Source organism: Lepisosteus platostomus, chromosome 24 (genome assembly GCF_059453375.1).
Source record: "Lepisosteus platostomus isolate fLepPlt1 chromosome 24, fLepPlt1.hap1, whole genome shotgun sequence".
NCBI lineage: Eukaryota > Metazoa > Chordata > Actinopteri > Semionotiformes > Lepisosteidae > Lepisosteus > Lepisosteus platostomus.
The window spans coordinates 5,265,084-5,287,227 of NC_142634.1; the positions used below are offsets into that span (position 1 = coordinate 5,265,084).

At 46.1% G+C, this 22,144-nt stretch overlaps 1 protein-coding gene across 7 annotated transcripts; it reads right to left on the reverse strand.

Moving 5' to 3' along the window:
- Positions 1-1,658: 1,658 nt before the first annotated feature.
- ypel1 (yippee-like 1) lies at positions 1,659-20,591 on the reverse strand. 7 transcript variants are annotated; one of them, XM_088618225.1, is made up of 6 exons: positions 19,902-20,591; positions 14,950-15,234; positions 11,587-11,853; positions 6,043-6,086; positions 5,517-5,625; positions 1,659-4,629 (listed from the first exon to the last, which is right to left on the reverse strand). In XM_088618225.1, the coding sequence occupies exons 3-6, from the start codon at positions 11,791-11,793 to the stop codon at positions 4,540-4,542; spliced, it is 450 nt and encodes a 149-aa protein (XP_088474351.1). In that variant the 5' UTR covers positions 11,794-11,853; positions 14,950-15,234; positions 19,902-20,591; the 3' UTR covers positions 1,659-4,539. The 7 variants fall into 7 exon arrangements, with proteins under 7 accessions (XP_088474351.1, XP_088474352.1, XP_088474353.1 ...); XM_088618226.1 differs by lacking the exon at positions 19,902-20,591 and adding an exon at positions 18,583-18,798; XM_088618227.1 differs by lacking the exon at positions 19,902-20,591 and adding an exon at positions 17,856-18,021.
- Between the last annotated feature and the right edge of the window lie 1,553 nt (positions 20,592-22,144).

Consider the following 22,144-nt stretch of genomic DNA (forward strand, 5'->3'; position numbering starts at 1 on the left):
AAGGTAGAAATCAGCTCACTTCCATTAGGAACAGGACAAATGGAGTGAAGTAACAAGGAAACTGTACAAGATCCTGCCTGAAGAAAGACACAATGGCCCAGCTGCTAGCTAAGCAGTGAACTACCTCTGGCAACACAAAAAAGGAGCTTGATTTGCGCTGGTCTTGAGGAAAAAATATTTTGGAAAAAAACTTCAGTTTATTGTCATCTGCGCAAGTGCAATGAAATGCTTATTTGTATTTGGGCTCCAATACAAAGACCAAAGGGAATCACCAAAAACAAACACAACAGCAGCAGCAATAACGAGTTAATTAACATACAACTTAAAAAAAAACACACACCAGTGTGAGCTAAGGGTCCAGGTACAGTTCAGTAATCTGACAGTTTGTGGGATGAAACTGTCTGAATCTGGAAGGTTTTGCCTTTATGCTCCTGTAACGCTTAACGGAGGGAAGGGGGGAGAAAAAAAGTGAGAAACCAGGATGACTGGTGTCCTTAGCGATACTTCCAGCCTTCCTGAGACAGCGAGTTGTAAACATGTCCACAGTAGAGAGGAGCTGTACCCCAGTGATGGACTGGGCGGACCTGATCACCCCCTGTATCGCTTCCAGCGAGACGAGCTGCTGCCCAACCCCACTGTAATAACACAGGCCCCAAGGTGCTTGTGAGGGCTGCTGTACACACCTGGTGAAGCCGAGCGATGAAACTAGCATCAGAAAAGCTGGCGGCGGGGACACTGGAGAGCCGAGAGGCACGAGGAAAAAGTGGACACCTTCTGAATGTCAGACGTGCAGGAACCAGCTGCACCAATCAACAGTTCGGCCAAATTCCAAGTAACACGGAGCAGAGAAGAATCGTATTGAAAGCTGACCTGTCATCACTCACCTGCCCTGGAGGACACACGAGGAATGAGCCAGGGAGCTGCTACAGGAGTACAGCCAGGGAGGAGGGAGGAGCACAGAGGTGATGCTCAGCAGGAAAGAGAAATGAATGCACAGGAGAGCAGACATGGCCTGCACACAAACAAAGGCACCAGCTTTTGGTGAAATTCTTTAAAACTACAAAGGAATCATTCACGTTTTTTCCTTTACAACTCAAGAGAAATTCATTCGATTGCTAGCGGCTCATTAATCCGAGAGTCTCGGCCTTGTCGCGGTTTAAAGAGGTCCCTGATCTCGCCAGTAGCAACGGCGGTGCAGGAGGGGGAGACCAGTCAACTCCTCGATCAGCACAAAGCAACGTAACCAAGAAAAAGAAAAGGCATGGTTTTTTTTGCATTTGTGACTCTGCATAGTGCAAGGGTTACTGCATTCAGGTATCCCCTTCCTGGAGCTACTGAAGGTTTCGCATCGATCTTGGGACCTACGACTTCAAACCCACCCCATTCAGCCTCAAGGCCCTGTGCATTATGCCTGGAACCAAGTGCAAGGCCAAACAAGTGCTTTTGTTTCGCGATTGTGGAAATGGCCCAGTTTTCCATTTCACACCCAAAGGCAATCGCTCCTGATCCATACCTGCAGCTGCACAGAATCCCGAGATCCCGAGGGAACGGACTCTCTGCCCGCCCGTACAATCCCAGACGTGCACAGCAGATCTGAGTTCGCTCACAGACGCCTAGAGACAACCCCCCACTACAGTAAGTGAGTATCCCGACACAAATCCCATTCAAAGTTTATTGTGATATCTGGAGTAGATTACAGTGAAAAAAAAAACAGACAAATGTGACGTACATCTTTACTAAGACAATTAGCGAAGCAATGTAACCAAGTAAGAAGAAAAAAAAAGAAAGCATATTTTTTGCATTTGAAGTAAAATCAGGCACGACTCAATATAACCATTATAAATACAACATGCTTTAGACCTTATAATATTTTAACAGTCCTATGAAAATAACACTCTTCAAACTTACAATCCTTTCCTTTGCATCCCCAAGATACCCTACAATAATGTCTTTAGAGTAGCATCTCTAATATATTAACAGTTCTAAAGCTTCAGCCAGTGTCATTGCACAACAATGAGAGTAAACTCCTTCTCACAAATCAAGATTCTTTAGATACCCAAAGAAAGGGACAGTTTCATTGTTTTTAAAAGTTTATAAATCTGGTTTCTTTCCAATCATGTCATCCCTAGTGGTATTTCCTCACAACAGCATCAGCTGTTCTTTAACTCTTTAATACACTAACTCATAATCTGCTTTTGCCCTTTTGTTTCCTTCTTTTTAACCCGAGATTTAATCCGACTGTTTTCGCAATGACAATGGCTTCTAGGTTCCGAAAAGTTATTTTTTCCATGAATAACTGCGCCAGCCCTCTCCCGTTTACCGTCACAGAACAACATGTCCAGGAGAAACCAGCTCACCCTAAGTCCGTGTGGCTCCCGAAAAAGAGCTAGCGACTGTACTGCCATCAAGACTTCAGAAAGGAAACAAAAAAAAAAAGCTATAAATCTTCACGCTCGCTATCAGCTCCGAAAGAAAGATACAGAGTGACAGCAAAAAAAAAACACACACACACACAAAATAGCCAGAGGTACAGTTAACAAAAGTGCTTCAAGTTGGGAAGTGAAAGAACTTACCCAGTAGAAATATGTATAAAACTTTAAATATGTTCTTATATGTACAAAACTGTTACAGGGAAAACGCCTTTTCTAAGTTTTTCCATCTGTAGTTTTTCAAGTAGGTTATTTTTATATCCGTTTTCTTTATTTCATTTTAGTTTAATCCGACGTGCTGAATGACAGGCCGTGTAACCAGACCGACCTTTTCTACATTTCAACAGTCTCCAACAATCCAAGTCTTGGCTTCACCAAAAAAAAAAAAAAGAAAAAAAAAAAGCTTGTCCTCTCCCCTCCTCACACCCCAAGAAATAATATCACTGAAGATTCTAGAATACGGGGTTCTGTAATGCAACGTCGACACTATTAAAATGTTTCTAAACCAAAATCCCCCACCCAATTTAAAAATTGCCGATATAGTCAGAACCACAACCACCCAAATGATGCCAATATAATTTATAAAAAAAAAGTAACTTTTTATTTCATTCGCTATATAGCATAATTAGGTTTTGGTGAATACGTTCAGGGAAACGTGCCTTAAACCATAACACTTCCTCAGGGAGCACAAGTTATGCACTGCACAACAGGAGAGACAATATCTTTTGAAGAGGCACAAGATTCATGTTGATTAGAGGCAAAGACCATTCAGACACTCTGGTACAACAGTAAAGTGCAGAAGAAGAACCTCAGAGCTGGGGACTGATTCATTTTTCTTTTAGCAGCAGCAGGATGTTGTAAAATATTCAGGATCGTTAAACCCTCGTGACAGTAATGTTTCTAATGCATGGATTTAAACAAATTAGCAAAGAGAGAAATTAGTGTCATCATGAAAGAAACAGAAGATTGCCCCCGATTATTTCTAAAGGTGATCAGGGCTTTGCCAGTTTTCGGCCTCTCTCTTTCCGAATATTCACACATCACAGTTCCAAAAGGGGCAGTTTTCCCAGCCATCATTCAAACCTGAATTCAAGTACAATCTTTCAATCGTCACCAGGAAAGGCCATGAAGATGAAGAGCACACAGAGCAGATAAAACAGACTTTTTTTTTTTTGCCTCTAAACTCTCATGAAATCTGGAACCTCCACAAAGTGCAAGAGTTGCTGCATTCAAGTATGCTTGTTTTAATTCTTAATGCGCCGATACGGAGGGGGAGAAAGAGGGGTCTAATGTCTGCTCGTTTCCCCTACTGTCCAGTGCATTGTTTTTTTCAGTACTGCTGCAATATGGGACCAGCCACAAATGCCACTGAAAGCAATCGTCTGTAAGTTCCCCAAGCACCTTCTACGGCTGACGACCAACACCTGCAGGTGCTGTAAGGTATAGTACCAGGTGTGCCCACAGATGCACAGTGAAGTAATCAGAACAACAACAAGGAGTAGATGGTACACAGGTGATATCATTAATACAAAATACCAATTCACTGCAATCCCCTTCCCACTTAGAAAACACTATACACTGCTACATAGTACTGCTCCCTACCTCTACACAGCCGTCAGCTATATCCCATTATTACACTGCAAATTAAGCATGCACAGCAAGAGAGAAACAGACTGGAGCTGAAAGAAGAGCAATGCTAACCAGTAACATCAGTCTGCCGTCAGGTAAAAGTCTCTCGTGAGAAATGTGGACACCCACTCTTTAAAACCACAAGGTTTTTGTTTCTTGCTTTTCTTCTTAAAATAAAAGGTTTTCTGAATAGCGGCCTCTCATTTAAATAGTGGTTCACACATAATAGAAAACACCAAATCTTTGACAGGGAGTAACAGAAGAAAGAGTCCCCACCCCCCCCACCCGTCCCCTCACGAGGCAACAGAAAAGGTTAACATCAAAGATTTTTTTGTCTTCTTTTTTTTACATCTTCTTGTAAAATGTTGCGACAAGCTTGGAGACACCTGGAAAACATGTCCTCCATCCCCTGGGTCAGTCTGCAAAGTCCTGGACAGAGCATAGGGCATGAAACAGCCAACATCCTCAAGAGGTCCAGGGGTCACTCCCAGCCATTGTCCTTGATCATGTGAGCCAGTTCGATTATAAATTTTCCTTCTTTGTACTTCTGACTGCTCTCAAAGGCATGCTCCTGCGGGGGTCAAGCAGAGATTTCATTTAACGGAATTTAAAAAGAAAATCAGCATCAGTAGTGATCTTTGAGTTGTATTTTTATGATTCTTCAGTGTATAAAGCCAGCGCTTTGAACCTTACGAAACGGTTTCTGTCACTTCTAGCCTCTAGTTCTGAAGTGAAGTATTACTGGTTGGTACACAGTGCTTCTGACAGAGCTGCGATAAGTACTTGCAAAAGAAACTATAGATGTTGATCAAAATGTAGAAATAACTGTACACAGAAACCAAGAACTTGTGCTTCCTTTTTTACTGAAGTACATATCCTACTGGTGAGAAGCTATGAAAGCATTCAATTAACAAAGAAAGACAGCAAATTAGCCAATTGACAATCACCTATCCGTGGTTGGCACTGCAGAGGTACAATTAACGTCACAGCTAACCCAAAGATAGAAACAGAGGAAAATGCTTTTACCCCCTCCTGTAATAACTCAGTTAAGATGAATTAATTAACCTTTTAAGGGGTGAATCACGAGACAACTGCTTCATGGTCCAGTAGCGTGACTATTCAAGCCCAGGTGTGGACACATGGGACATGTCATCGGGGGAGGGACTGTCTTCCCCACACAGACATCAGAATCCTCTAGTCCCTTTCTATTGGAGCTCTCGATGACCTCACTAGTGAGATTATAAATGCTTACTACAAAACTAAAAACTCTTTTAAACAAATATCGAGACATGTCAAGTGGCATCAAATTATGAAGCATTTTTTTTTTACAAAACCTAATGAAGCAAATTCCTATAAATTCCAGGTGCAATTAAGGGGCAAACAGCCAGAACAGTCCCAAGAAGCAGAGGCGGGGAGTTTCTGTGCTCAAGGTCAAGGGATGACCGACCAACGACTTACATATTTCCACCCTAAAGTGGTTTTGCAGTTTTCACAATAGATGTCGGCCACAGCGTGTAAACCAGTGAGAAGGACCCTCTCCTCCGCCGGACCACAGCCCACGTTCACACTGGCGGACACAGACAAAAACCAAAAGGTCAGTGGCACCCAAGTCATATGAAAAAACAATTAGGCACAATAAAAGTTAAGAAAAGTAAAAAGTTAAAATTACAATCTGGGGCTTATAGGGATGTCCTCCACTGACAGAGTGAAGGAACTGAACCTTTTTAAGTCTTGTTCAGGTCCCCTTGTAGTCTTTTCTGTTCAAGCATTTAAAAGCCCCAGAGGTTGCTGACAGGGTCAGCCCAGCGTTTTTTTCTGCTAAGCAGTGGACAAGATGCGAGTGAAGACTACATGGAAAGCAGGTTAGGTGGGCCAAAAGGCTGCCTGACATTTGCGACCGTGCTCCTATGAGATTATTCAGCATCGGCCTTTTTCCCAAAAGGGATCTTTTACTTGCAAAGAAAAAAGTTTCAGTGATACTTACACAGAGTTAAAGAGGTAGGCTCGGCCTTGGCTGCCTTGGAATGACTTCAAGGAAATGGGGGGGGAGAGAGAGAGAGTTCACGTAAGTCGAAAGGCAATGAAAATGTGTTACATTTCAGTAAAGGGAAGCCCAGCTGTATAAAAGTAAGGACTTGAAGACTTGAGAGTGACTGGGAAGAGAAGGGGCACAGCCACACAGTGCCTTTGTGTTTCACATGGAGCCCAGGTAGCGAGGGAGGGCAGAGCGGGTGAGGGGGGCACTAGGACCTGGTGGAAGAAACGCCCGTCCCGACTGTTCAGCTCGGCTGCATGCCAGCATGCGCGTTACATAAATGTGTGCTTTAAGTATGAAACGCACTCTTTTTGTGTGTGCATCTCTCACAGGCTACAGATTTATTTAAATGGGTTACAGCAGGCCTCCTTTGTGCCCGAATTAAAATAATAAAATATCCCTATTGTACACAGATTCCGAGGGGTCTGCCAGAAAGCCGGAGCCTGCTGGAGTGAGGGTTTAATGGGTGCCTGCACACTGGCAGGCCTTCCTCACAAAACCCCCTTTCATTCCGAGCGCAGCTCCACCAGCGCTGCCCAGAACACAAGCACATTCCTGCCTCAGCTCTCTCGGCTTGTTGTTTTTCTGACAAGAGAGAAACACAGATCTGTCTGTAATCCTGTTATCCCCCAAGCTGAAGGCTGAAGGGCATCAATGTGACGAGACGGGGCTGAAGACGTAAATGCACGTCGTGGTTCTTCACAATACGTCCCCGATTCTGCAGAACATAATGCACAATAACCTTCCTCGGTATTTAAAAACGGCAATGCCCCACGGCCGAAAAGGTGTTTCTTTTCCTCTTGGCATGGAATGACCTTTTACCTGTTCCTCCGCAGCCTTCGCATGCTGACGCAGCTCCCTGCCCCAGCGCCTTCACTATTAAAATCTCAACAGCTATGCCCTACCGCCATGAACAAGTTCATTCCACGAATTCTAGCTCCTGCAATGTCCTGCCAGGAACAATCCAGAGGACCAGCCTTCGAGCCAAAGGCTTTCGGGGTTTTTTTTCCCCCCTGCAGAAATACTTTTCAAAAGCGCCAGCGGAACAGCACGTGGCGTCCGCACCGTTTAGGAGAGTTCATAAAACAGTGGCTCCTCCCGGCTCCCCCAGGCCACAGCCCGATTCAAACCCCTCGCTGTGTTTTTGGGTGTACCCCGACGCAGAATCACAGGGGGGCTGTGCTCCGCTGGAACGGCGCCAGTGCAGCACAGCAAAGGGCGACGGTATGCAGCACATTCCAGGTGCAGGCTGGGAACCCTGCAGGCCAGCGCCCCTGTGATGGAGCAAACCCAGGCGCAGGACGATTCGCACCGCAGGCACCTCTTTCCCTTTCTCACGTGCTCCGTTTCGAAAGTGCTCCACAGGTGTTTTGCCATCCCCCCCCAGCATTTGGAGACGACAGGTGTGGTTTGAACTGCTAAGCCTGCTCGCTGATGGCCCCTTTGAGGGCGGCTGGCGCCGAGTGCTGGTTAGCTACCGTCATTCCGCGTAAAGAGCCCTTCTCGGAAAGCCACTCCAGCGAGCAGCTGGAACGTTGACACGAAACGTTTTACTGTCCATCTGGAGAAGCACTTGTGCTGGTGTCCCCATCACAGTGGGTGAAAGCTGCAGCTCGGAGGAAGGCCAGCACCAGGAGGAGGAGGAGGAGGAGGAGGCTCCAATGAGACATCTGCTTCCAATCTGCTCAGCGCTCATCCTGGGAACACAGGTGGTCTGACCCCCCCATGTTCTCCAGCAAGAGCTGCTGTCATTGTCCTTTCCGTTAGGAGAAAAAAAATTGAATACTTGTTTTTGGCAACACAGGGGGGGGTGTTAGGGGGAACAGATGATTACGCAGCAGCTTAACAAGTGCTCTTTTGGGGCAATGTTTTAGGAACAACAAAAAAAAAGTTATCAGAGCAGATGCAAAGCAGCCAGTGGGTTAAACCACATTAAAAACTAGGCAAATGGGTTAAGAGCGTTTTGCATTTTTTTTAAAAAAAAAGTATGTTTGCTAGAAATGCCCTAAAGGCTCGTCTGTGCGTGCGTTTGCAGAGTGGTGTCCTGTAAATAGGTGTCTGTCACCACCACACGAACGACAATCAGATCGGCTTTGCTTTTCCACAGCAAATTAGCTTTACCAAAGGCTGACAAAGCCGACAGCTGCTGCTTCTGCGTCTCTCTCTCTCCCTCTCACGTCTTCTTACATCAGTCAACAAAGCCACAAAAGGAGAGCCTGTTCTCTGGGAGGAGAGGCAGGTTCTCACTTTGGAGTGACCTTCAGGGGGAACTCTGAAGAGGAGGTGGGGCAGTGCTGCCAGCTCGGCACATCTGCTGGAGAACAGGCTCCACAGTTACCGTGGAACAAGCGACTGGCACCACACAGTACCCGTTCCAAATGGCCAAGCCCTGCACTACTGAAGCTGCCTCCCACAGAGCATGGGCAGGGCAGTGGCTCTGTGGCTCAGGATCTGTGCCTGTGGCTGTGGCTGGGAGGTTGCCGGTTTGAGTCCCACGAAATCCTACCCTGTTGGACCCCTGATCAAGGCCCTTCACCCCAACTGCTCCAGGGACGCCGTATGAATGGCTGACCCTGCGCTCGGACCCCCAGCTTCTCTCCCTGTCTGTGTGTCTCATGGAGAGCAAGCTGGGGTCTGCGAAAACTTTAAAAAAGAAAAACATGGCAGAAGCAAAAAACAAAACCAGGGAGCGCAAAAGGACTGGAAGTGAACTGCATTTTAGAAAACTCGCATGGAAAACAGCACTTCCCAAGGGCATTTGAGCATGAACAGGATTTGAGTTTTCGGTGGCATGGCTCTCTACTAGTTCCCAAGCGACATGTGCTCATATATATCCCTTAAATGACCATTTAAGGATTTAACTACAAGTAGTTCTTCCAAAATCTTGCCTTATCCCTGTAACAGGGCAAAGAAAACAGTCTGGTGAATAAATGTCAGGAAAGACTGAACGCAAGTGGAGATGGTCCATCTACTGCTACCTGCTAGGAGCTCATTGCTCTGTGCTTGCAGAAGCAAAATCATTCCGAGGCGATTTCAAGTGCCAAACCAGATCGGTTCTCCTACTTCATCCCCGCTAGGAAGCAGAGAGGTTGGCGCACAGTCTCGCTCGTCTTTTTCATTCCTCAAGCATGCCGCCCGTCTGCCACGTTCAGGAAAGCCTGTGGTGCCAACCTGCCCACTCCCACATCCCCTGGGTTCGGCTGCTTGCGGGATACGCATCACGGAGAGCACAAACCCTCCAGGATGTCACGTGGCTCTTCCCGAAACAGAAGGAGAGCAGCTAGGAGCAAAGTACAATCATACTGCAAATCAGGTTTCCCTGGAGCATGGCAAGGTTTCTTGCTACTATACTCAGGAATACATAGAGCGATTCATGCGATTCAGCAATCTCACAGTGGCTGCCTCTCTATGTGTGGATACATTCACTGATTATGTATGTACAGGCAGCGATAAGTAGACCTAACTAGAGGGCTGCTGGTTCAAACCCCTGGTGAGGCACAGCTATTCTTCACTTGAACATAGTGCTTCACCAAGATCACTCCAATACAAATGCCTAGACACAATATAGAAAAAGATCACTTGTATCCAAGAAAAAAAAAATTTGTATCCATGATATTCGTTGTGATCTATAATGCTGGTTTATATCAGGGTTAATCTCTGGGGAAAAAAAGACTCGCACGGGATGAGAGGTCTGAATTTTAAGCATGGTTACAGCTCCATTAACTTATATTCCAGTATTTCTGCAGGAAGCATCTTCAGTTCCACACTGACCAGGCCTTAAACCACCTGTGATCTACTCTACAGGTCTTATTCATTAATAGAACTGTAGATGCTTGCCAGGGATCCTGCTCTAGCCACCTTATCACTGTGAAAAGCAGAGCTTTGCACCCATCAGATAACACCTCAAAGCTCCATCATTTAATGCAGCAACATTAATCCATTAAACCTAGACAGCAATAACACCTAAGCAGTTACTGTTTGAATTATTGAAATAGGCTTGGAGAAAACAGCATTTTTCTATATTCATATTTAGTGTGCAACTGGTAAATGTCAATACAGCTATAAACAAATTCTAGACACCCGACAAGGAACCTTAGGGCTGTATTTTATTTGATGCCACACAAGATCTCTAAATATTAGGTTTCGCGAGTGTTTCAGAACCTCAATTTCTTGCTAGGATGACACAGAACTCGTGATTTTGTTTTCAAAATGTTTCTAAAGATCTTTCCACAAGCACGTACACAGCCAGACATGGAATCTGGAACACGCACCCCTGCCCACTGCTGAGGGTGGTGTGGAGTTGCTAAGCTTTCTTTACTGCTGCCTCTTATCACCAGAATCCTGCCAGGCTCTGCTAATTCAGAAAGACAGTTCCTCATTTGATTAAGTTTCCTACTTCACATGAAAGAGCACTTCTGTGAATGTGCAACAGCCCAGTCAAGTGCGGTGTGAAGATTCTATCAGACAGAATCAGGCGGAAATCAAGACATTTCCAACGCAGATCCCTTATCCTTAAATGATCTGCGTTTCCGAATGGAGTCGTTTTGAAGAAACGGAAGGAATCACGATTTTGCAGAACACTGTAGCATCCATCATCTAAACTCAAGAAACCCTTTAAGAAGAACAACGAAGGTGTTTGTTATGTAAGCTAGCTTACTTCACAACACAGCAGAGCTCCCGAAGAGGAAGGGGCGGGCCTGCTCTGAGCTTGGCTGAGAGCAGAAAGGCTCAGCTCAACTCGGAGCAAAGTCTCCTGTATCCCCTGCTGGCTGCCTGCCCACTCTCCAGCCTCTGCTGGGGTAAAGGGCTGAGAAAAGGAAGTATCCATTGCTGGTGTGCCGAAACGCAAAGCCATGTGCTGCAGCTTTGTTACTAAATACCTAACAACGTACATTTCTGGCAGCCCCGGGTGTCTCCAGCTGAAACAGTTTCCACCTTTTCAGGCAAATTCCTTTTCAGAACGCCACAGATTTTATCAGGAAATGTGTTAAAGCAAGAATAATACCAGTGGAGTTTTGAGAACCTTCCAGCCGGGCAAAATCCACACCCTCTTTTTAATTCTGAAAGCGGGGCCAAGGGGAACAATGAGACAGGGCGATGCACCACAGCAAACCAGCCCCTCCATCCTCCCATGACAGGACGCCAGGCCCATAAAGAGAACAGTCTCTTCCCCCGAACTGCAGGGAGCAAGGGAAGAACACAAACCGCTGGTTTAACCTGGCAAATTCATGGAAAAACCTAGAATTCTGTGAACAAACGTTCCTGATGATCGCGTTCAATATAAGAACTACAGCTGCTCAGCTGTCAAGGGTGCAGAGCACTACACAGGCAAGATACACCCTGAGCCCTTTCAACCTGTTGCATGCACATAAACAAAAACCACACTAAATTGATGCCTAATTGAGGCAAACAGTTGGCAGCGCTCAATGGAAAAGATGAGCCTCACAGTATCATCCTTCCATTGGCATAATCAGCTTAAGGGTAATACCTCACCTCATGAAGCATTACGGGGTTACGGGCGAGAGGCTCAGAAGGTACAGCCTCCTGAGCACAGTTATAAATAGCTGCAGAACTGGCCATCAGGAAGACCTTTGCTGCAGTAGGCAGCTCGTCCTCTCCAGCCCCTTTCCTAGAGGCGCCATGAAGCTCCCTCCCTTCGGACAGGGAAAGGGTGCCCTGCAGCTCAGGCCTGCTTTGCATTCAGGGCTCTCTTGCTGATCTCCAGACGCATTTACCACCTTGCGTCACGGCAGAAGCATGCTGATTTGAAAAGGGAGACAGGGGAGATAAACGAGGTTTTAGCTGTGGAATACTTTTTTTTTTTTAAAGAGAAATAAAAAAAAAAGCTTCTGTTTAGATGGGCAGTTGAGAGCACCTGCCGAGACACACGGACAAAAACTTCACCTCCGACTCTACACTCTTACACTTTTTTTTTTTTAAGATCAAGAGTGTGGTAAAGTTTTAGTTTTGCAGATACTTCCTGGAGGAAGGAGGTGAACAGAGGTGAAACGAGCTGTAACAGTCATCTTCACTGCTGGCATCAGGACCCAAGGGAAGACAGACATGTAAACACAGAAAGCCATTTAGAAAATACTTGATGGCTTCTTTTCATTACCTGTGACACTTGAGTGACTAGACTGACTACATTCTCCTTCAGTCACACGCCAGGCATCAATTAACCAGCTTGCAAAAATATGTCGGCCCCTAAGTCTTTAAACTAGGAAAGCCTGATGGAAATTATTAGGTTAAGTACTGTGCCCATTTCCAATCTTTCTTTCATGCAAAGTATTTAAGCCATGACAATACATGTACAGGTGCTGATTTATTAAAGCATTTTCTTCCGACCTGAATTAAGCTCCTTATTAAGGAGAGGAAATACCCAACACTGTTCCTTCTGCGATCAGCAGAAATGCTCAAGCTCCGAGTCAATTACCACACTGAACTTTTCTGAGAGAGAACCCAAGCCTTTATATTTCTGATTTGTTGTTTCCAAATGAAGGTTACGTGCAGTTCGTAGCCAAAGTAAAGCCCTGTGCTGCTATTACATAATCTAATGAGGGGAGCAGAGAAAAACCTCTGGAAATTAATTCAGATGTAAGCATCCAGGAAGTGAAAATCTATAGTCTTGGCATTTTTCCGATACGATGAAAGGCTTAAATTCAGTGTGCCCAATCTGCCTAGGAAAATAATTTTACCATCAGTATTAGACTAGAGGAAAAGTGTTACAAACAGAATCAGATTTCATTAACCCCCTGCACCTCCTGAATTTACATAATGAACAACTAGGTTAAACTGGCTCTGCAAATCTGTGCTGTTTCAGCACAGTGCAACTGTTTAATTTAGATCAGTACGATCTTTATACTAATAAAACAGTGATCAAATATTCAAAGTGATCAAACTTGGGGTTCTTGTTTGCAGGCAATGTATTGTGCGCCAGCAGGACAAGCTTCATAATGCTGACTGCTATGATAAAGTCAATACAAATTGATTTTGACAAGCACACTTTGCTGTACCAATGGAAAAAATGCTGGGGTTTAGGGCATCATCTTCTCATACGCGATAATCGGCTTATGACTGAATAGACTTGACTCGTGCATGGTGTATTAATACAGCTCTGACAGATGCTTTATGCTTATGACACTGAGGAACTGAATGCCTTACAGCCCCCACGCCTCCCGCCTGAGTCTGACATTGCCAAGATCACACCTGCAGCCTGGCCGCTGTCCACACCAGCTGCTGGGTTCACCTTGGACATACAGAAGCAATGCCTCACTCACAGCCTGCAGTTGTGCTAAGAATAGACCTCTCCAAGTTTCTCTCGGTGCACTATCTTGCTTTCCGGACACGTGAAATCAAGATTTTTTTTTTTCATGAGACTGGAAATGGGTTTGGCGTTGCAGCATACCTTATCGATCTGACCTACAGGGCACGCCGGTGTTTAACTGCAATTTCTATTTTTATTTCTTCGAGCTAGTGAGCAACTGGATGAACGGAGTGCAGAAAAAACAGACTGGCCGACACAAAGGGATCTGTAGTCTTCATCTCTGACTGGAGAACTTGCAATCGTACCCTTGCGTAGGTCTGAACTCATTTACACACAGCCCACGGCCCATTTTCTCCCCACGCACATCACCACTGAAGACACACCAGCACACCCAGGCAGGGCTTCCGATGGCTGTCCTAGTGCCACAGCCAACCCAGGGGGTAGAACCGTCCAAGTCCCAGTCTGTCAGGAAGAAGCTGGTCTCCTAACATGAAGGCTTCACCCTCGCAGTGCTACCAGTCTCTCAAGCTGGTTACCGGCACACATGGCCCACTGTGCCATTAGCGATCTACTGGAGACCCTTATAAACTCAGACTAAAAGAAGTGAGCAGAAATGACTCTTCGTGACTCCCCTGATGCAAGACGCCGTGCGTTTCAGAACCTTGCCTCGGGGAGACGCCATCAGACCTGCCCAGCCTCCGCAGAGCGTCTTCCCCAATGTCATCACCCTGCTTAACCAGAACCCAGGGACATGGCCGTGGAGCGTACACAGCTGTGGATCTGTACACGTGCTCTGTGTGAGGCGAACACCTAATATTGATTCCTTGTGCTTGTAATGTACTTGGCAAAGTGATTCTGCCAGCAGCTCTATCACCCTGCAACTCACAGCTGGCAGCCCACTGAAGCCCAGCAGCGTGAGCCTGGTCAGTACCTGGAGGGGAGACCTCCTGGGAAAAACTAAGGTTGCTGCTGGGAGAGCTGTTAGCGGGACCAGTACAGGGCCCAGTATAGCAACGGGGACACTGTACTGTAAATAGGCACTGTCCTTCAGATGAGATGTAAAACCAAGGTCCTGGCTCTCTGTGGTCATTAAAAATCCCAGGGCGTTTCTTGAAAAGAGCAGGGGTGTTACCCCTAATAACCCCCATCTCTGAACTGACTTCATCCCTCTGCTCTCCTCCCCACTGAGAGCTGGTGTGTGGGGAGAGGACTGGCGCATCATCCAGGTGGGGCTGCACACTGGTGGTGGAGGGGACCCCCATTACCCGTAAAGCACTTTGAGTGGAGTGTCCAGAAAAGCGCTATATAAGCGTGAGATATTACTGTTGTAATTATTCTGATTATGAACAAAGTTCTTTACTCTACTGGAAAAGTCAAAAATGCCACATAAGCACAACTTTGAAGCAGCATTGTGCTCAGTTCCCCAGACTCTTTGGCACTTTAACTGTAAGGAGATTTATGCTTTAAATTGCTTTTATCGCCGAGCTGAAAAGTGCCTGGGTGCGGCCTACTGTAGCTGACTACTGAAGGGAATCAGGAGTCTGACAGCCGCCCCAGGACTGTGAAAACGGGTGGGGGCTGAGACCTCTTACCTTCGAGATGAGCTCATCGTGGTTCGCAAGATGCGCTCTGCAATGAATACAGCTGTAGGTCCTGTGACAGTTTGGCAGGTACGCCTGAAAAGTCTTGGACTTTGTCATCTTCACCATCTCCGTGTCGGGCTGCTCCTCGCTGAGCTCGGGGCTGGCGCTGGAAGAGTTACAACTCTGCTGGACTTGCTGACAGAAGAAACACTGAAAAATGCAAGCAAAAGCCGTCGTTGTTCTGGAGTGGGTGTGTGGCTCGGTCCACACAAGCACCACGAGAGAAATGGACACCTGCAGGACAGAGAAGGAAACAGGGGAGGGGAGACAAACAAAAAGACCATGAGTGACCATGACCTCACTTATTCATATTTTATTCACTATTTCAGGCCAAAAAAACAGCTCAATGCACCTTTCAATCTTTTTAAATGCTTATTCTTGTAAGCCCTACTTAACTGATCTTCATTTGAAACTAGAAAAGGTGAAATCTATGCTGAATTGGACCCGTATGGATCTGGTCTTTCAGATGGGACGAAGGCATCAGAATTGACCCATGGTCACTTAATAAGAACAAGACAGGTCACGATAAAGAGGCCACTCAGCCTAACAGGTAGTAAGCTTATTGATCTGAGCAGCTCACCCTGCCGTTTCTTTGAGGAAACCAATCCACATGGGCTTGATAGCTCATTCCAAATTCCCAAACCCCCACTTGGGGAAAGAAGTGCCTCCTGTTTCATTTTAAATGCACTTCTGTGCAGTTTTAACTTGTGCCTCAGGCAGGGGTTTCAATGCTCATGCTGAGGTGCTATCAAATGACAACTGTCTTCCCGTTTAGAATCTGCAATTGTGCACAGCAATGCTGTGACTGCAGCTAGCTGCCTAACGCCCCACGTCTACACGAGTCAGGGAAAAGGAAAAAAGACCAGACAGCAGAAGGGGTGTCAGATTTCACGGATCGAAGGAATTAACCCCTTATTTCTCCATCCTGTACCTACAAGACCAATCAGAAGGTGTTTGCATTGGCAATTTTTAAACATATAATAGAAAACATGAATGGCATCTTTTATGGGGCCCCTAGAGCTTGTCTTAATGATATTTAAAAAAAAGAAATTCCCAGCAGCTTAGCATCCAGCTAGCAGACTCATAAAAAGGAACCGCGGATGCCCATCAGCGATGCATCGATGTCAACTTCATTGCAAAAAATCCCAGCCTAACAGACTGAAACTTCAAACCACAAAACATCCGGTACGTCTCAGCGGCCATGCAACTGGGTGACTACATTTTTTTTTTGCCCACAGATATATGTAGGGCCCTTGGAGCTCATGGCTAATCAGCTGAGCCGTGTTGCACAACAGCAAAACAGAAAATCACAAGTATCATAGTAAAATCTCCCCGGCTCAGGAGGCAGCTTAGAACAGGAACCATGTGCACAGCCTAAACCCACACTTGCTCCTCCGCACAGCAGCACAAGAGTTTCCGCAAAAGAACAGGAAATTCAGCTTGATGTGTTTCTAGAGTGATGCTACATACTGAGAACTACTGCCAGACTAGCAGGCAGGCTGCTGTACAGAATGTTTTACTGAACTGAGCTAGTTTCTCTGCTCTTGACAGACCCTCATCACGCGTACTCCTGTATTCACGCGTAAGACCATGACTCCTGTATTCCTACACAATAATCTCACACAGTTGTGGTGGAAGGTGGCACAGTTTGATCTGGAGCACTGTCACCGCGGTGCTGTGGTGGGTTTCTAACACAGAATCGTCTTTGCTCGCCGGAAACTAGGCAGCCCCATTTCAAGCCGGCAATCATGAAAACGTTCCCTTTTTTTTTTTACCCACAGCAAGCACACGTGACAAGCCACGCATTTCACTTTTAAACACGGGTAAACACCAGCCACTTATAAAACTGTGCATCGAGGCCAGAAACAGTGAGAAAACGGGAAGCAGAAGCGAGAGGGAGCTGTAATAAATTTTGCAAGAACACCAGAAAAAAAAGTCAACCGTAGCAGACGGCAAGCAACACAAGACAAAAATACAACCTATTTCCTATGGGAGAGGCTGCAGAAAGAGATTTACTGCTGTGACAGCGGTTAACTGCTTTCCTCTGCTCGCCGCGCACACGGGCTGGAGGCGGGGGTACCCCGGGTAGCCCCTGCCGGGGCGCCACAGCAGCTCGCCGCATTGAGTTTCGTCCACAAAGAGCTGCAGCCCACGCGTGGGAAGGACGCAGTTAGGGAAAAGGGGACGAGTCCGCCTGTGGTTTCGCCGGCGCTCTTTCAAATGAAGCGTTCACCTCGGCAAAGGCCACTTTAAGGCTTCGAGGTTTTTTTATTATTAAAGCTTACACGTCTTTAAATATGGAAAAGTACATTTCTTCTCGGGGCTCTTTGACGTGCGCTCTGTTCTATTTATAAATGTATGATTTAGAGTTGGTAGCAAATTCACGAGTGAGGAGGCGGTCACAGAGCTGAACCAGGTACACCCAAAGGCGCCCGCTGTGTACACTTGTTTTGTTTATTTTGGACACTCGGTGCTTCTGTACTGCGTGCGCTGTCTTTACTACACCCCGAACACAGCGAGATCAGCCTTAACCTAAGAACAGGAGCTTTCCCACTCCGACTCTGAAACAAGCCCGAAGACAAAAACGAACTTATTCCCCACCCCACCCAAAAAAAAAACTTTGGGGGTACAAAAATCCCCCCCACACCGGTAACGCGAGCTGTCACGTCGCGAATGAAAAAGGTTTGACACCTGGGCGCGCGCGCGCTCGCGCGTCCGCTCGCGCACACCGCACACACAGACCACGGCGCTCGCCGAACAGGAAGCGCAACAAAAACAAAATAAAAGAGGAACACGTTTCCGTCTCGAAACTCGACGTCTAGGCCACTTTCAAACAAAGTCGTGAACTGGCTCACCCGTGTTCTCAACAGCACGTTCTGATAACTAGTCTTGGAAGGCTCTACGGAGTCCAAAGAAAAAAATAAAAATAAAAACAAAAACAAAGAGACCACGCTCCCCCTGCCTAGCCTATAGATCAAGTAGCCATCGGCGCATCTTCTGTCTTCTGCAAGCCCGACTGGAGTTTGCAACAATAAGTGCAGCCGTGACAGTCTGAACAACGGGGTTTATTACGTGCGGGGAAACGTGTTTGCTTACGACGACCCGTGTTCCCCTCTTGACTGATGTTAAATGTTGAGAAATACACTTGCATAACAATGTTGGAGGGGTAATGTTTTCTATGGAGGCCGTAAAGGAAGCAGTTTTGGTCTCATACCTGAAGCGTGAAAATGAAAAAAAAAAACTCCAGACAAGAACGCACGTCGCGGGTTACGATTTCCAGGTTATTTTTTTAGAAATATGTTAAATCCATCACCATCTAACATAGTGTTCGCTTTCGAACTGTAGGAGCCCAGGAGAAGGATACTGCGCCAATCTCAAACTAATTCAGCAGTCAGCTGCGGTAGCATTAGACTTCCAAGCTTCGAACCAAGCGTGATTTCACCCACGTCAAAACAGATGGCCTTCACCCCCCAAAAATAAATAAAAACAAAAGAAGTGGAACCGTTTGTGCGCTTAGCATGAAATCAGACCCAGCTGGTTTAATTTCCCTTAATCGTTCCAATTTAGCACTTAGAAACTCACCACCTGTGACGACCTCTTTCCTTCTCCAGTTTTCCAACATAGAAGATCTTTAGGGTAAATTAGATATTTCCTTTTTTTAAAAGGGGGGGGCAGATAAGTGTGTATCTAGTTCGTCCGGTTCGACGTCAGGCGCTGTAACAGCGGAGGCTGTGCAGGCGCGCTCCTGTCCGCTTTGTTATTTTCTTTGTGTCTGTTTCAGCTGGCCTGCTGGCTCCGCGCGGGCGACGTCACAAAGGGGCGGGGGGCCGCGACGGCGAATCACGACGCGATTGACAGGCGAAGCGGCCACCCGGCGGGCAAGAGGGGGCGGGAGCAGGGTACTGACGATCACAGACCCGGATGTGTAAACAAATACGGGATAAACGCATGCGGAGCATGTGCAGTAGAGCCGATCTGGGCATGACTTCATAATGCTCGCAAGGTTTCTATAGACACGAGCATTTGATGCACACACGCTAAATAAGAATGGGTTTATCTCGGATATGTGCTCTCAAAGGAAGAAGATGAAGGGACCCGTCGAGGACATTATATAAAATCAAGAATCCTGCGCGACAAAAAAAAAATGCTACACAAGTCATGTGCTGCTGGAAAACTAACCCATAAGCAATCAATCTAAAACGCACAACAAGCAAATTAAGAGGAAATTAATCACCCATGGACTATCTTACACTCCTCTATAACCGCAATCAACAGCGGAAGTACTCGAAAGAAAATAAATCTAAAAAACGGGGACAACTTCACAGGAAACTAGTTTTTAGTTTGTTAATCATAACTAAGAAAATTAAACTTGCGGCTACGATTCATGTATGCGTTTCCGATTTCCATTCATGAAGTCAGTGCGTATGCCCACCCTTTCAGAAAGACAACTGCCTCGTTTTCCTGATTCCATCACAATGGACCCAGTGGGACTGGAATCTGCATCGAACTGAACCCGTGATCCAGCCCAGAAGCGGGTGACGTCATGTGTTTGCATTCCGCGTCCTCTCTGCTTTGTGACCTAGTTGTTCCATCGCCGAGAGCACCTAAACACGCGCCTCTTTTAATTGAAAAATCGATTTGAAAACCCAACTAATTTTCTTTTTACAAAAATTCAGAAGCGCTGGCCCGCATGTCATAAACCTATTTGGGATAATGACCCAGAGAGACCTTTTATTCCCTACACGAATATCCCAAAACACTGCCAGCTAGATCTCTTTCAAACCAAACAACTGCCACATTCAGTGATTCGCAAAGTCCATAAAATAACATTAGCAATCAAACTAATTTAAAGCAATACTTTAGTCTTCCCTGAACGCATGTCCCCAGAAAACCATACTTACGCTCAATTAATTTCCTCCTCTTCGTCAAATCGTGGAGAGGCAATTTTCTCCCTTTTATCAGCCTCTCTCTGTTGCGGTCTGAGCCCGATGGCGAGGCGTCTTCAGTGTCTGTTACTGCATTTCATATTTCTGCTTATTAATTGCAGCGCCCGACCCCTGCAATTCATTGGCGGCGATCACGTATGTCTGTTTTTACTCCTGAGCGCCGAGCGAACTGCGGAATGGCGAGACCTCAGCGACATTCCACGCGAAAAACAAAAAACTAGCTGTGAGATATCGCCATCGGTTGCATTTCGGCTACGCGCTACTGCGGGCTGTTTCTGCTCAAAAACAAAAGCCTCAAGACTTTCTCCGAAATAACAAATCTTTGGATTTAGGTCTAAACACAACGCGACGATTCGCCCGAGGTGTTCAACGCAGAGTCTGGTAGGAGCGTCGACAGTGTTTGCTAGGCGAGCCCCCTCCGTCCTCTCTTCCCCAGAAATATTTCATCAAAGAAAGGTTTTGCTCCGCTGTTTCCCCCCTGCTTCCCACGCGTGGATCGGCCGTGTGGCTCCGCCGCACGTTCGGCTAATTGGACCCAGCTGGCTCGCGCACGGCTCCGTGCGTTGATATCACAGCGTCAGCTCGAGCGCTGCTGCAGCCTGGGCTTTTGTTTTGTTTCTGTCCTGCCGATCCGTTACATTCGAACTTGTTACCTACGAAACGGGCCAGCTCCCGCGAAACCCCGCCCCGGCCCGCGGGCCCCGGCCAATGAGGATTCGACCCGCCCCCTCCCCTTCCACCAATAGGAGGGGACCCTGCTGGTCGCTGCCAGTTAATAAGCGCTGGTGAGGGGGGGGGGGGGGGGTTGGCGGGAGCGCGCATTACGTAGGCACGTGGCGAAGGTAAACAACAAGCGCGCCACCGCAGTTTATGTTTTGCAATGATTTATTTTTTTCTCCTGAAGGTCTGACGCTCTTCCACAGAAACCACCATTTACTATTTCTGGTTGGGGCTTATTTTTTCAGATTTATTGGAATCCCTAGCTGTGCGCCATTATAACTGGCAAAACCAGGTGGAATCAGTATTTGAACACGGCGGCATATCGAAGTCGGTACGGGCTGTCACCTTCAATTCAATTCAATTCAATTCAATTCAATTCCAGAAATGTAGACAAGAGTCACAAAAGGAAAGAAAAACATTGATGACACACAACCTGGAGAAAATACCAGTAGCAAATAAACGGGGTGTAGACTGAGACACGGTACTGAAACAGTCCTCGATCGTCCAGTATTAAGATACATTTATTAAATTTGCTGATGGAATCTGGGGCAGAGGGTCACTTGAATCCTCTAATCACAGCATTCGGTTGGATCTCTTGGAAAATTATTATTAAGGAATCATTTGGCTTCTTCCCAAAAATAATTTGACTCTTTTTTGTAAGCAGGAGCCAATTTTAAATATGACATGTTTTAGATCTGATGTTGCCCCACTTACTCAGGGCATTCCACCTGGGCTGGCAGTTGGAAATGTTAGGTGCCTTTTATTATGTTGTCTTTTTGTCAGACAGTGCATCGTGGTTCTCGGAATGGGTGTTAAGTGTCAGTAATGAAGGTGCAGACACCATCAGAGCTTATTTAAGCTCAGCTGTGACGGGGCTGAAGTTCTGCTCACAGGTATCCAAAATGAGCTTCTCAAAGTTGGTGACTTCAGTGTTGTTGCGGTTGATGGTGGAATCTGGAAACCTTTGTGTTTCTCTTGACCTTGTGTTGTCATTTGCAGCTCATGTGAGGAAACCCCAAGTGTATCGTTCTGATATAAGTCTGTCAAACCCTGCTTCAACTGTTCTATGCTGAAAAAATTGGAGGCCAGACTATGGAGGTGGAGCAATCATCAGGCCTTTATTTAGTGGGTGTTAATAATAATAATAATAATAATAATAATAATAATAATAATAATAATAATAAACTTTATTTTATATAGCGCCTTTAAAGGTGGCTTCTCAAAGGTGGCTTTAATGGAGCCAGTAGAATTGCTTACACTTATATAGCTCTTTTCTGGCTACTCCACTCACTTTATTAATATTTACTTATTTCAGCTGAAGTTCAGGTGTGATACAGCAGCATGAGAGAAGAAGTTAGGTTCCCTTTACAGTCAGATACAAACACATCTAGCAAAAACTGCGGCACAATGGCTGCTTCCTCATCTCAATGCATGTCGATAGAAAAGACTGTGGAGTGCTTTCTGCACCTGTCAGACAC